Genomic DNA, 12833 nt, shown 5'->3' with positions numbered 1-12833 from the left:
CTTAGCGGCTACCGAATGAGCCCAAGATTTCCAAAATTGGACGCATGGTCGAGTCACTCACAATCCATTTGTTAAGCCAACACTTCTACATTTGGTATAGTACGCGTCCACATTAGAGGAGCGTAAGTATTTAGAATGGCTGGCGGCTACACACATTCTTCATCAGCAATTGTACTGTTTCGGTTTTCGTTCGATTACCATTTGATTTTCTTTCTCACGTATACTGAATTCCCATTCGATTTCAAGTTCGATTTCCATTTGATTTTAATTTGATTTCCATTCGATATCAATTTGATTTCTATTCGAGTTTCATAGAATTTCCATTTGATATCCATCGATTTTCAGTCAAATTCCATTTGACTTCAATTTGATTTGCATTCGATTCCCATTCGCTTTCCTTTCGTTTTTCATTAAATTTCCTCTCTATTTTTATTCTCATATTCATTCGATTTCTATCGAATTTCATTCGATTCCATCCGAATTTCAATCGACTTTCATAAAATTTCAATTCGATATCTAATGGATTTTCATTCGACCTCCATTCGATCTCAATTTGATTTCCAGTCGATTTCGTATCGAATTCAAGTCAATATCATTCGACTTCAATTTGATTTGCTTTCAATTTCCATTAGATTTCAACTCAATTTCCAAATGATTTCAACTGGATTTCTATTCGATTTCAATACGATTTCCATTAGATTTCAACTCAATTTCCAAATGATTTCAACTGGATTTCTATTCGATTTCAATACGATTTCCATTAGATTTCCATTCCATTTCAATCCAATTAACATTTGAGTTCCATTCCCATTGCAATTAGATTTATTTCAGCTGAATTTATTTCTCAATTATATTGAATTCCCATTATATTTCCATTCGATTTAATTTTTATTCCCATTCAGTTTCAATTTCCAGTAATTTTTGACTTCAATTAGATTTGCATTCGATTCTCATACGACTTCTATTGGATGTTCATTCGAGTCTCATTAGATTTAAAATGGATTTCTATTCGATTCCCAGGTAGTTTCTTTTTGATTTCTAATCACAATCCATTACCATTAATGTTTAACTTGATTTGCCTTTAAATGAAATCGCCTTAAAATTTTCATTCAATTTCCTTTCTATTTTCATTCTCATGTTTATTCGATTTATATCGATTTTCATTCGATTCCAATTTCCATTCAATGTCTAATCGACTTTTATTCGAATTCCATTCGATCTCCATTTGATTTTCAGTCGATTTCGTATCAAATTCCAGTCAATATCATTCAACTTCAATTTGTTTTGCTTTCAATTTTCATTAGATTTCAATATGATTTCCAATCGATTTCAACTTAAATTCCATTCGATTTCAATACGATTTTCATTAGATTTTCATTCTTATTTCTATTCGATTTGTGTTTAACTTCAATTTTTATTTCAAGTTGTTTTATTATTTCCATTCGATTTCCATACAACTTCAATTCAATTACCATTCGATTTCTATCGATTTCAAGTAAACTTTTATTTGTCTCCAATTTTATTTGCATTCGATTACCATTTGATTTTCTTTCTAAATTCCCATTCGATTTCAAGTTCGATTTCCATTTGATTTTATTTTGATTTCCATTCGATATCAATTTGATTTCTATTCGAGTTTCATAGAATTTGCATTTGATATACATCGATTTTTAGTCAAATTCCAGTTGACTTCAATTTGATTTGCATTCGATTCCCATTCGATTTCCTTTCGTTTTTCATTAAATTTCCTTTCTATTTTTATTCTCATATTCATTCGATTTCTATCGAATTTCATTTGATTCCATCCGAATTTCAATCGTCTTTCATAAAATTTCAATTCTTTATCTAATAGATTTTCAATCGATTTCAATTTGATTTCCAGTCGATTTCGTATCGAATTCAAGCCAATATCATTCGACTTCAATTTGATTTGCTTTCAATTTCCATTAGATTTCAACTCAATTTACAAATGATATCAACTGGATTTCTATTCGATGTCAGTACGATTTCCATTTGATTTCCATTCCATTTCAATTCAGTTAACATTTGAGTTCCATTCCCATTGCAATTATTTCAGCTGATTTTATTTCTCAATTATATTGAATTCCCATTTGATTTAATTTTTATTCCCATTCAGTTTCAATTTCCAGTAATTTTTGACTTCAATTAGATTTGCATTCGATTCTCATACGACTTCTATTGGATTTCCATTCTATTTTCATTCGATTCTCATTAAATTTGAAAAGGATTTCTATTCCATTCTCAGGTAGTTTCTTTTCGATTTCCAATCACAATCCATTACCATTAATGTTTATTTTGATTTGCCTTCGATTTCCTTTAAATTTTCATTCAATTTCCCTTCTATTTTCATTCTCATATTCATTCGATTTCTATCGAATTTCATTTGATTTCATCCGATTTTCAATCGACTTTCATCAAATTTCCATTCAATGTCTAATCGATTTGTATTCTCTCCAGTCAATATCATTCGACTTCAATTTGTTTTGCTTTCAATTTTCAATACATTTCAACTCGATTTCCAATCGATTTCAATTCAAATTCCATTCGATTTCCATTCTTATTTCTATTCGATTTGCATTTAATTTCAAGTTCTATTTCAATTCGTTTTTTGTTTTATTTGCATTCGATTTCCATTCAACTTCAATTATTCAACTACCATTCGATTTCTATCGATTTCGAGTCAACTGTTTTTACCCCCAATTTATGTGCATTCGATTTCCATTCGATCAATTTCAATTCGATTTCGATTCGCTTCCAATTCGATTTCGATTCGGTTTTCATTCAACTTTCTTTCTATTTCCATTCCCATTCGATTACTTATCGATTTCCATTCAATCTACGTTCGATTTCGGATCGATTTCTATATTACTTGGGTTGGATTTTCCATCCAAAAATTCGTACACTAGTAACGTAAGCAGGGGGGGCTCTGTCATTTTTTTACCCTCCATGTAAACAAAAAAAAAATTTTGTATGGGAAAAATTTTACTAGGGAGGGACCCCTAATTTCGTTCAATTTCATATTTGGTTCCCAATTTCTATTCGATATTTTATATTTCCATTTGATATCCGGCTTTCATAAAATTTCCATTTGATATCCAACCAATTTTCGTTCGATCTTCATTTGATTTCCATACTGTTTCGTATCGAAGACAATTTGATTTGCTTGAAACAACAATTTTAACCCGATTTACAATCGATTTCAACACGATTTTTTCGTCAATGAATTTCAGAATGTACTGAAAAATCCAAATTGGAGCCGATTATCACTGAGTTGAATGAAATTCGGCCCATACTTTCATTTGAAAAAAAAAATCCCCCCCAAAATCCCCCCCCCCCCCCCTCTCGTGCATCATAAAAGGTCACAACACCACTTTAGGAGTCTAGATCGCATTTTTCTATCATTTTTCATGTTTTTGCATTAATTAATATGCATTGCCACTACCAGAATTTTGTTTCTTTCAAATAAATGTGGCAAATTATGCCACACCAAAAAATATTTCTGGGTTATTGTGATGGTCCCTTCAAACAGCTTTCCAAGGATTTTCTATTCCACTCCTCGATATTTGCAGGAGTCAATGGTCCCTTCAATATCGACTCTTGGAGGTTTGACTGTAATTCCGAAATGCAATGTCCGATAGGGCCAATTGGGACAGCATTCCCCGTCGAATGCAACTTGTTGCGAGTAAATCGGTTAATGCTAAGTATTGAAAAGTGTGTTTACAAATTTTGTACACATACACACATACAGACATCAGCTCGTCAAACTGAATCGATCGATATATATTACTATGCGTATTAGGGTGGCTGAAATTAGTATGGAAAAAACTTTTTTAAATTTTTTTGATGAGCCGTCCCCTTTTTAAGTTCTATTTGATGCCCGGTGCTCTGGACAAAATTTCAGCCGAATCGGTCAACGTTTGGACGCTGCTAAACTCGTTGTAAGTTTATAAGCAAACATTAATGCAGAAACATCCAAAAACAGTGATTTGCAGTTGGACGGCACAATTTACGATGAAGAACTAGAATACTCATTCGAATCTTGAAGAATATAATACAGACTAATGTTATGCTGAAAACCGCGAAAAGATTAGTGTTTGCCCGGCCCACTCATAATGGAGTAGCAACTATGGGTCAAGCTCAAGAAGCTGAGACAACTTAAAGATTCTGGACGATGGTATTTGAGAGACGCGAGATGCTAAGTGAGGCAGAATCAAAGTATGAATGAAATTCATTACCAGTATCAGAGATGAAGGATCGAAATTGCTTCATCAAACGTAATACACGGACTGTCAAACAAACCTGGGCTATTACCACAAACCTGCGCCATTACAACTTCTTCTGCGATGGAACCACTGCTAGTGGAAAAGTCAGCAGAAGAATCTTCCAGCATATTGAAAATCAAAGTTGTAGCCTACCAGATCAAATTTACATTTTCTCTGCCGCGGTTGTGGGCGATTTTCAATGGAATTTAAGAAAAATGTCCGGGAAAAAATCATAAAAATTTTATTGATTATTCAAAGGTATTTTAGGGGAAGTCCCACATTTGACATTTCAGAATTTAAGAGATAAATCCGAATGAATTTTCAATGGAAATTAAAAAGAATCGGAAGTACAACAGAATTATGAAGAAATAGCAATATTTTCAGGTGAATGTAACCAATAGGTTTACTCATAATTCTACCAACAGATTCTACAGAACTGTTCTAAAAACAAATCTCAGAATACTTCTAAAGAATACTATCCTAGTTTGAAAGCTTAGCTTTTATTTTTCCAGTTTACATCAATAAATTTAACCCTAGGGCAGTGATAGGGCAGTGATATCAAAAAAATGTCATGGGATTGCTATTACTAATTTGCTAATAACTTAAAAAAAAAAGTTATTTACAATTCGGATTTTTTATTAGCATGTAACGCTTAAGGGACCCTAGAACTTTGTCAAACAGATCGTTGTTCGATAAAGTGTGGGGCATGAGAACGAAATTTAAGAAATATCACTGAATGTCTTGACATTAATGTCATTCGACACACATTCGGTTCTCACGCCACTAATTTCAGATTTGGAGCAATGATCTTTATATGAAAAAGTTTTAGGATGCTTTGATGACATGATTGTAAAAAAATACCTGTAAATAATTTGTGAAAAAAGTAATTGACTCATGGCATCGAAATGACATTTCCCGTCACTTACCCAAGGGAATGCTTCCGATGATCTTAAAGAAAATGGGTGGTGTTTTCATATTTTATATCACTGAAAAAAAATCAACATGATTCAATCATATCGTTCCATTGAATACTCCAATTCGATTCAGATGATTTCATGATTAAGCTAACCCATTGACCTACTGCCCACGGCATCCGGAGAACAAGTTCCTCGCTCCAGGGCTTAAAACACAACTGGCCAAATACAAATTGGCCTGTCAAATGAACACCGTTCCGGTAGCCTATTAGGACAACGGACCTACAGCAGGAAAGCCGGACCCCTCTCGCCGCCACAACGACCCGGCACAGAGCAAGATGATAAATTTATGACTCCACTGTTCGGGAGCTTGTTTATTCGCTACCGGACAAGTATCGAAATGACCAACCATTAACGGCCGGTCCCTCCTGGTTAGATTAAACGCATGCCCTCCTTAGCCGTTGTCGTTGTTCGACTCCCCATATCTCTCTCCGTATGGGTTTGAAAAATGGCAAAATTCTGCTCACCCATAAACACTTTCCAGATAAACATGGCACCGCGCTGTTTTGGACTCGCAAATCAACGGAATTTCCATCTGGTCCGGTCTAGTCGCCGTGCCGCGCCGTGGCGGACTTCGATGACTCATGGGTTCCACTTCGATTGACGAAATATCGAACAATCCTCTCTCAAGGGATTTGTGTCCCTTCAATGGGCGATTGAAGTCAGAATCTTGCGAGATAGATCGATGAAGCCGACGACGACGTGACCGGTTGCTGAACTTTGAGGCTCTTGAAAAGTGGTTCTCGGCCCCGATGAAGGCAAGTGATAAATGGGAGCCCCCGGGAGAAGTAAAGTGACATAATCACGATCGCTCCGTAACGATCGTCACCGCCGCCATCTATTGTCACCTCCGATTCAGACCATGGGGGAACCATTTTCATAAAGTAATGAAAATGAACAGCACATCAAAGTCTAGAACGTAAACAATAAATTGGTGTAGTCTGAGCAAACACACCCAGCCCCAGCCAGCGCTTTCCTATGGGTGGTGGTTCGGGCTGTTTGAGGTCTGATAGACAGTTGGAAGTGAAGGTTTTGGGTTAGCGTACTGTGGCGCACTTGCATGTGGGGTTGCGATTTGTCTGGGCTTTGAGAATGCCATTCCTTGACGCGGTAACAAAGTGCAACGAATGATTGCCGGGCACTTAGCGCTTTGATTGATTTATAATCGATGTCAATCGTGAGGTACGTTGGCTCATTTCTGGGAGTGTGATTTACTAAACATTTATGGGAAACGTCTCTGGAAACTTGTTTCGCTGTTCGAGCTCAGAGAATCCATGCATCGCACTTGAACTATTTCAGAATTTGATTTATGCCGCCGTCACTCGCAGCTGATTGTTTGAAATTTTCATTTATCTTTTCCTACCGCATTTTTTTGCTCCTAGGTGGGACCCGCTGCACGATCATATCCGTATTCAAGCACGCAGGAATACTTTCATGAGAAGCTGTTTGCAGTGCGATGATCGTCTTTAGTAGTTGCAACGAGCAGTTGAATGGCCTCAGCCCAGTGGAAGATACCTGAACGAAACAGCTCCCCTGCAACAGCATTTACAACAGAAACAACAAAAAACGAAACGCGTGTTTTATCGCGCTATTTTATTCTAGGTCATAAATTATTGCCGTTCCTGTACCGACCGGCCGATAGGCTTTTGCATTCAATTTCAGTTTTTATGCGCGGCAAGTTCCCGTCATGGTGCTTCGGTTCGGATAGATGAGGAAGACGCACGACTGCGAGCTTCGTTTGTTCCACGCTCTTCCAGTCTCTGCACTACTGGTCGGTTCACTTTCGATCGGAGGAAGCGTAGCTCCACGAGTGGAGCCCTCAGGGCAGCGCTGATAAGGTTTATAGCCGGTTCTAGTCGAATGATTGTGTCGGGGGGTTCGTTCGTTGGAATACGATCTGCTTCGAAAGATTTACAGCGTAGGATTGCAACAAAATGAATAAAGTTTGCTACATTTATTCTAAACAATTATGCAGCGGCCTTCTCGAAGTAGTATGAAGAAAATTTGTACATATTATTTAAAAGATATTATTTATTTCTAAAATAAGTTTTTAAACACATTCACAGTTATCAGTCGATATTACAACCGGGCTTCCATTACTGAACGACTGCCTGGAAATTTTCCAGACCAAACCGAGATATGAACCCAATCGCCTAAAGCTTAGGTTACACCAAGTTCTATCGAAATACCTCCAGTCTGCTCTATAACTATCTCAAGCTGACTCCATCCTGACACGGACAACTTCTGATGGCTTAATTGTTGCTAAACCTACCTCGGGGGCGCAACTACTGTCTCCGTGCATTCTTGGCAGTTAACTCTGATACTAATTGTTTCTAATGGCATTTAACAAATACCATACGGAGCCAAAGGAATGAGCAGTGCTGCAGCAGTCATAACGATAACGTCCAACATTGCACGAATCTCGGCAGCCCACCATAACTGCTCCACAAGCTCTCCGGTCGGTTTCTCCCTTTTACCTTAGAACAACGAGAAATGAAAGTAAATCGCTTGTCGTCCTATGCCACTTCCACCATCCAGTAAAGTCACGCCGCTAATAGCTTCATTAGCAATGAAAATCACCCCAAAGCAACGATGGAATCGTGGGGAGACAATGCACCAGCGATCTTGGAGAAGGGAGCGCAAAATTTATTTAACGATTCAAACAAAAAAGAATTAATGGGTTGAAAACGTGCCACCTCCCTGCCTTCCTTGAGCGTTGACTCCGCGCTTTCCTTTCTTCATTGATTACGCGATGACCTGAAAGGAAAGTGAAAAGCGCTTCCAGAAATAGAATCTATTTGTGATAAATGATTTATTCGAGCACGACCCTCATTGCTTGGTGGTGCCAATGATGGTAATGGGAGTCCTGTTTGGTAAATTGAAACCGATCTCACGTGAAGCTGCCCAAAATAGTCTCGACGGTTTGCCAAGCTCGCAGAGCGATCCAATTAACTATCTCTTCCGTTCGTTTTGGCGGTTTCTGCCTCATCGTTAGGGGCCGTACACTAATTACGTAAGCAATTTTTCTGGGTTTTTCAACCCCCTCCCCCCATGTAAGATTTTTCCCATACAAATCAATTTTTATTTATATGGAGCGTAAGAAAATAGCCAACCCCCCTCCCCCATAAGTGCTTACGTAATTAGTGTACGATCCCTTACCAATTCTTTGTCGATTCATTCGTAACAAGTCAGCGAAACAGCATCAGTCATACCTACATATTGGCAATGAAGATTCGGTCGAATTAGCAATCGGTGATATTTCATGGGGTATCCATTAGCAGCTGATGATTACGCTCCGCCACTACTGCGTCGCTCTCAATCAATGCCATACGAGCAACGTTGTTTATCGACTGCTAACCGTTTGTTTGTTTTGATTCTTCGCAGGTAAATGGCGGCAGCGTTGCCGATCAGGCTGGTCTGATGCCAGGTGATGCCCTAGTCAAGGTCAACAGCACCGATGTATACAATCTGCGTCACAAGGAAGCCCAGGATGTCATCATGGCTGCAGGAAACTCCTTCGAACTATCAGTGTCCAGGTTTGCAATATTTGTTTTTTACTCGATTACTTTTATTTGATTGTAAATTAATTAAAATTCACAACAGAGGTACAGCCTGGAGGCCATCGGTCACACCAACGGGATCGATCCCGTCGCCATCACCATCTCTGGCCGGACACATCACACCAGTGACCAAGACCTCGCTGGCGGCCACTCCACAGCCCGTGCAACACATTGGAAGCGGACACAATCAAGCCGCCAAGCCGTTCCTCACCGTAAGTTTACGAAGTTTTTAAATTGGTTAACGAACTTTATTCTCGACACTATTGGTGCTATTTAAGGTTTTGTGACAAATAAATGTTTTCCCTAATCTTCTGGCAGTGTCTCGAGATTGTGATTCAGGCACAAAGAAAGAGTTGTTTGACCGACTATAATATGGGTGATTTTCTTTAGTGCACCAATTACAAAGTAACAAAAAATAAAACAGGACGGGCTGTGTGAGATAAATAAGACAAACTTAGAAATGGATGAATTAGAAAAATCGATAAATTGATCAAATAAATAAATTATGGAAACCGAAACATTGTCAAATAAAAAATAAAAAAATTAATTGAGCAAATTGGATAAGACGAATTAATAAGACTGCCTTAATTTCCTTGTTAAGTAATTTGGCCGAAAAGGTCGTGTGTTTGGTCAGCAGTTCTCAGCAGGCTTCCGAGCCTCTTGAAAGGAGGCTTCCGAGCCTCTTGAAAGGAGGCTTCCGAGCCTCTTGAAAGGAGGCTTCCGAACCTCTTGAAAGGAGGCTTCCGAGCCTCTTGAAAGGAGGCTTCCGAGCCTCTTGAAAGGAGGCTTCCGAGCCTCTTGAAAGGAGGCTTCGAGCCTCTTGAAGGAGGCTTCCAGGCCTCTTGAAGGAGGCTTCCGAGCCTCTTGAAGGAGGCTTCCGAGCCTCTTGAAGGAGGCTTCCAGGCCTCTTGAAGGAGGCTTCCGAGCCTCTTGAAGGAGGCTTCCAGGCCTCTTGAAAGGAGGCTTCGAGCCTCTTGAAGGAGGCTTCCGGGCCTCTTGAAAGGAGGCTTCCGGGCCTCTTGAAAGGGGCTTCAGGCTGGGGCCTCTTGAAGGAGGCTTCCAGGCCTCTTGAAGGAGGCTTCCAGGCCTCTTGAAGGAGGCTTCCGGGCCTCTTGAAAGGAGGCTTCCAGGCCTCTTGAAAGGAGGCTTCAGGCCTCTTGAAAGGAGGCTTCCAGGCCTCTTGAAGGGAGGCTGGGCCTCTTGAAGGAGGCTTCCAGGCCTCTTGAAGGAGGCTTCCAGGCCTCTTGAAGGGAGGCTTCCGGGCCTCTTGAAAGGAGGCTGGGCCTCTTGAAGGAGGCCAGGCCTCTTGAAGGAGGCTTCCGGGCCTCTTGAAGGAGGCTTCCGGGCCTCTTGAAGGAGGCTTCCGGGCCTCTTGAAAGGAGGCTTCCGGGCCTCTTGAAGGAGGCTTCCGGGCCTCTTGAAGGGAGGCTTCCAGGCCTCTTGAAGGAGGCTGGGCCTCTTGAAGGAGGCTTCCGGGCCTCTTGAAGGAGGCTGGGCCTCTTGAAGGAGGCTGGGCCTCTTGAAGGAGGCTGGGCCTCGGGCCTCTTGAAGGGCTTCCAGGCCTCTTGAAGGAGGCTTCCGGGCCTCTTGAAGGAGGCTTCCGGGCCTCTTGAAGGAGGCTGGGCCTCTTGAAGGAGGCTTCCGGGCCTCTTGAAGGGAGGCTTCCGGGCCTCTTGAAGGAGGCTTCCGGGCCTCTTGAAGGAGGCTTCCGGGCCTCTTGAAGGAGGCTTGGGCCTCTTGAAGGGAGGCTTCCGGGCCTCTTGAAGGAGGCTGGGCCTCTTGAAGGAGGCTTCCGGGCCTCTTGAAGGAGGCTGGGCCTCTTGAAGGGAGCTTCCGGGCCTCTTGAAGGGAGGCTTCCAGGCCTCTTGAAAGGAGGCTTCCGGGCCTCTTGAAAGGAGGCTTGGGCCTCTTGAAGGAGGCTTCCAGGCCTCTTGAAAGGAGGCTGAGCCTCTTGAAGGAGGCTGGGCCTCTTGAAAGGAGGCTTCCGGGCCTCTTGAAGGAGGCTTCCAGGCCTCTTGAAAGGAGGCTTCCAGGCCTCTTGAAGGAGGCTTCCAGGCCTCTTGAAGGAGGCTGGGCCTCTTGAAGGGAGGCTTCCGGGCCTCTTGAAGAGGCTTCCGGGCCTCTTGAAGGGAGGCTTCCGGGCCTCTTGAAGGAGGCTTCCAGGCCTCTTGAAGGAGGCTGGGCCTCTTGAAAGGAGGCTTCCAGGCCTCTTGAAGGAGGCTGAGCCTCTTGAAGGAGGCTTCCAGGCCTCTTGAAGGAGGCTTCCGGGCCTCTTGAAGGAGGCTTCCAGGCCTCTTGAAGGAGGCTTCCGGGCCTCTTGAAGGAGGCTTCCAGGCCTCTTGAAGGAGGCTTCCGGGCCCTCTTGAAGGAGGCTTCCGGGCCTCTTGAAGGAGGCTTCCAGGCCTCTTGAAGGAGGCTGGGCCTCTTGAAGGAGGCTTCCGGGCCTCTTGAAGGAGGCTGAGCCTCTTGAAGGAGGCTTCCGGGCCTCTTGAAAGGATGCTTCCGAGCCTCTTGAAGGATGCTTCCGTGCCTCTTGATAGGAGGCTTCCGGGCCTCTTGAAGGAGGCTTCCAGGCCTCTTGAAGGAGGCTTCCAGGCCTCTTGAAAGGAGGCTTCCGAGCCTCTTGAAAGGAGGCTTCCGAGCCTCTTGAAAGGAGGCTTCCGAGCCTCTTGAAAGGAGGCTTCCGAGCCTCTTGAAAGGAGGCTTCCGAGCCTCTTGAAAGGAGGCTCTGAGAAAGGAGGCTTCCGAGCCTCTAGAAAGGGGGCTTCCGAGCCTCTAGAAAGAAGGCTTCCGAGCCTCTAGAAAGGAGGCTTCCGAGCCTCTAGAAAGGAGACTTCCGAGCCTCTTGAAAGGAGACTTCCGAGCCTCTTGAAAGGAGGCTTCCGAGCCTCTTGAAAGGAGGCTTCCGAGCCTCTAGAAAGGGGGCTTCCGAGCCTCTAGAAAGAAGGCTTACGAGCCTCTAGAAAGGAGGCTTCCGAGCCTCTAGAAAGCAGACTTCCGAGCCTCTTGAAAGGAGGCTTCCGAGGCCTCTTGAAAGGAGGATTCCGAGGCCTCTTGAAAGGAGGCTTCGGAGGCCTCTTGACAGGAGGCTTCTGTGGCCTCTTGAAAGGCTCTTGAAAGGAGGCTTCCGAGCCTCTTGAAAGGAGGCTTTTGAGCCTCTAGAAAGAAGGCTTCCGATCCTCTAGAAAGGGGGCTTCCGAGGCCTCTTGAAAGGCCTCTTGAAAGGAGGCTTCCGAGGCCTCTTGAAAGGCCGCTTGAAAGGAGGCTTCCTAGGCCTCTTGAAAGGAGGCTTCCGAGGCCTCTTGAAAGGAGGCTTCCGAGGCCTCTTGAAAGGAGGCTTCCGAGGCCTCTTGAAAGGAGGCTTCCGAGCCTCTTGAAAGGAGGCTTCCGAGGGCCTCTTGAAAGGAGGCTCCCGGGGGCCTCTTGAAAGGGGGCTTCCGAGGGCCTCTTGAAAGGAGGCTTCCGAGGGCCTCTTGAAAGGAGGCTTCCGAGGGCCTCTTGAAAGGAGGCTTCCGAGGGCCTCTTGAAAGGAGGCTTCCGAGGGCCTCTTGAAAGGAGGCTTCCGAGGGCCTCTTGAAAGGAGGCTTCCGAGGGCCTCTTGAAAGGAGGCTTTCGGGCCTCTTGAAAGGAGGCTTCCGGGCTTCTTGAAAGGAGGCTTCCGGGCCTCTTGAAAGGAGGCTTCCGAGCCTCTTGAAAGGAGGCTTCCGAGGCCTCTTGAAAGGAGGCTTCCGAGGCCTCTTGAAAGGAGGCTTCGGAGGCCTCTTGAAAGGAGGCTTCCGAGGCCTCTTGAAAGGAGGCTTCCGAGGCCTCTTGAAAGGAGGCTTCCGAGGCCTCTTGAAAGGAGGCTTCCGAGGCCTCTTGAAAGGAGGCATCCGAGGCCTCTTGAAAGGAGGCTTCCGAGGCCTCTTGAAAGGAGGCTTCCGAGCGAATAATAATGTATGATGCGTTTGGTATGGAAAAACATAAGTATGTTATGCCTAAAGTATTTTGCGTATTAATTTTTGGTATTTTACCTC

The 12833-nt window shown here is 43.2% G+C and overlaps 1 protein-coding gene across 12 annotated transcripts in view; it reads left to right on the top strand.

Moving 5' to 3' along the window:
• LOC134210840 (PDZ and LIM domain protein Zasp) overlaps positions 1 to 12833 on the top strand; it is a 248082-nt gene that overhangs the window by 167849 nt on the left and 67400 nt on the right. For all 12 annotated transcript variants that reach the window (XM_062687181.1, XM_062687182.1, XM_062687184.1 and 9 more), the window contains exons 5-6: positions 8642 to 8793; positions 8861 to 9029. In XM_062687181.1, coding sequence (XP_062543165.1) covers positions 8642 to 8793; positions 8861 to 9029 — 321 coding nt within the window. The remainder of the gene's footprint in view (positions 1 to 8641; positions 8794 to 8860; positions 9030 to 12833) is intronic.

Source organism: Armigeres subalbatus, chromosome 2, assembly GCF_024139115.2.
Source record: "Armigeres subalbatus isolate Guangzhou_Male chromosome 2, GZ_Asu_2, whole genome shotgun sequence".
Taxonomy (NCBI): Eukaryota; Metazoa; Arthropoda; class Insecta; order Diptera; family Culicidae; genus Armigeres; species Armigeres subalbatus.
Note: the sequence above shows the minus strand (reverse complement) of the source record. Positions and strands in the feature narration are given on the sequence as shown.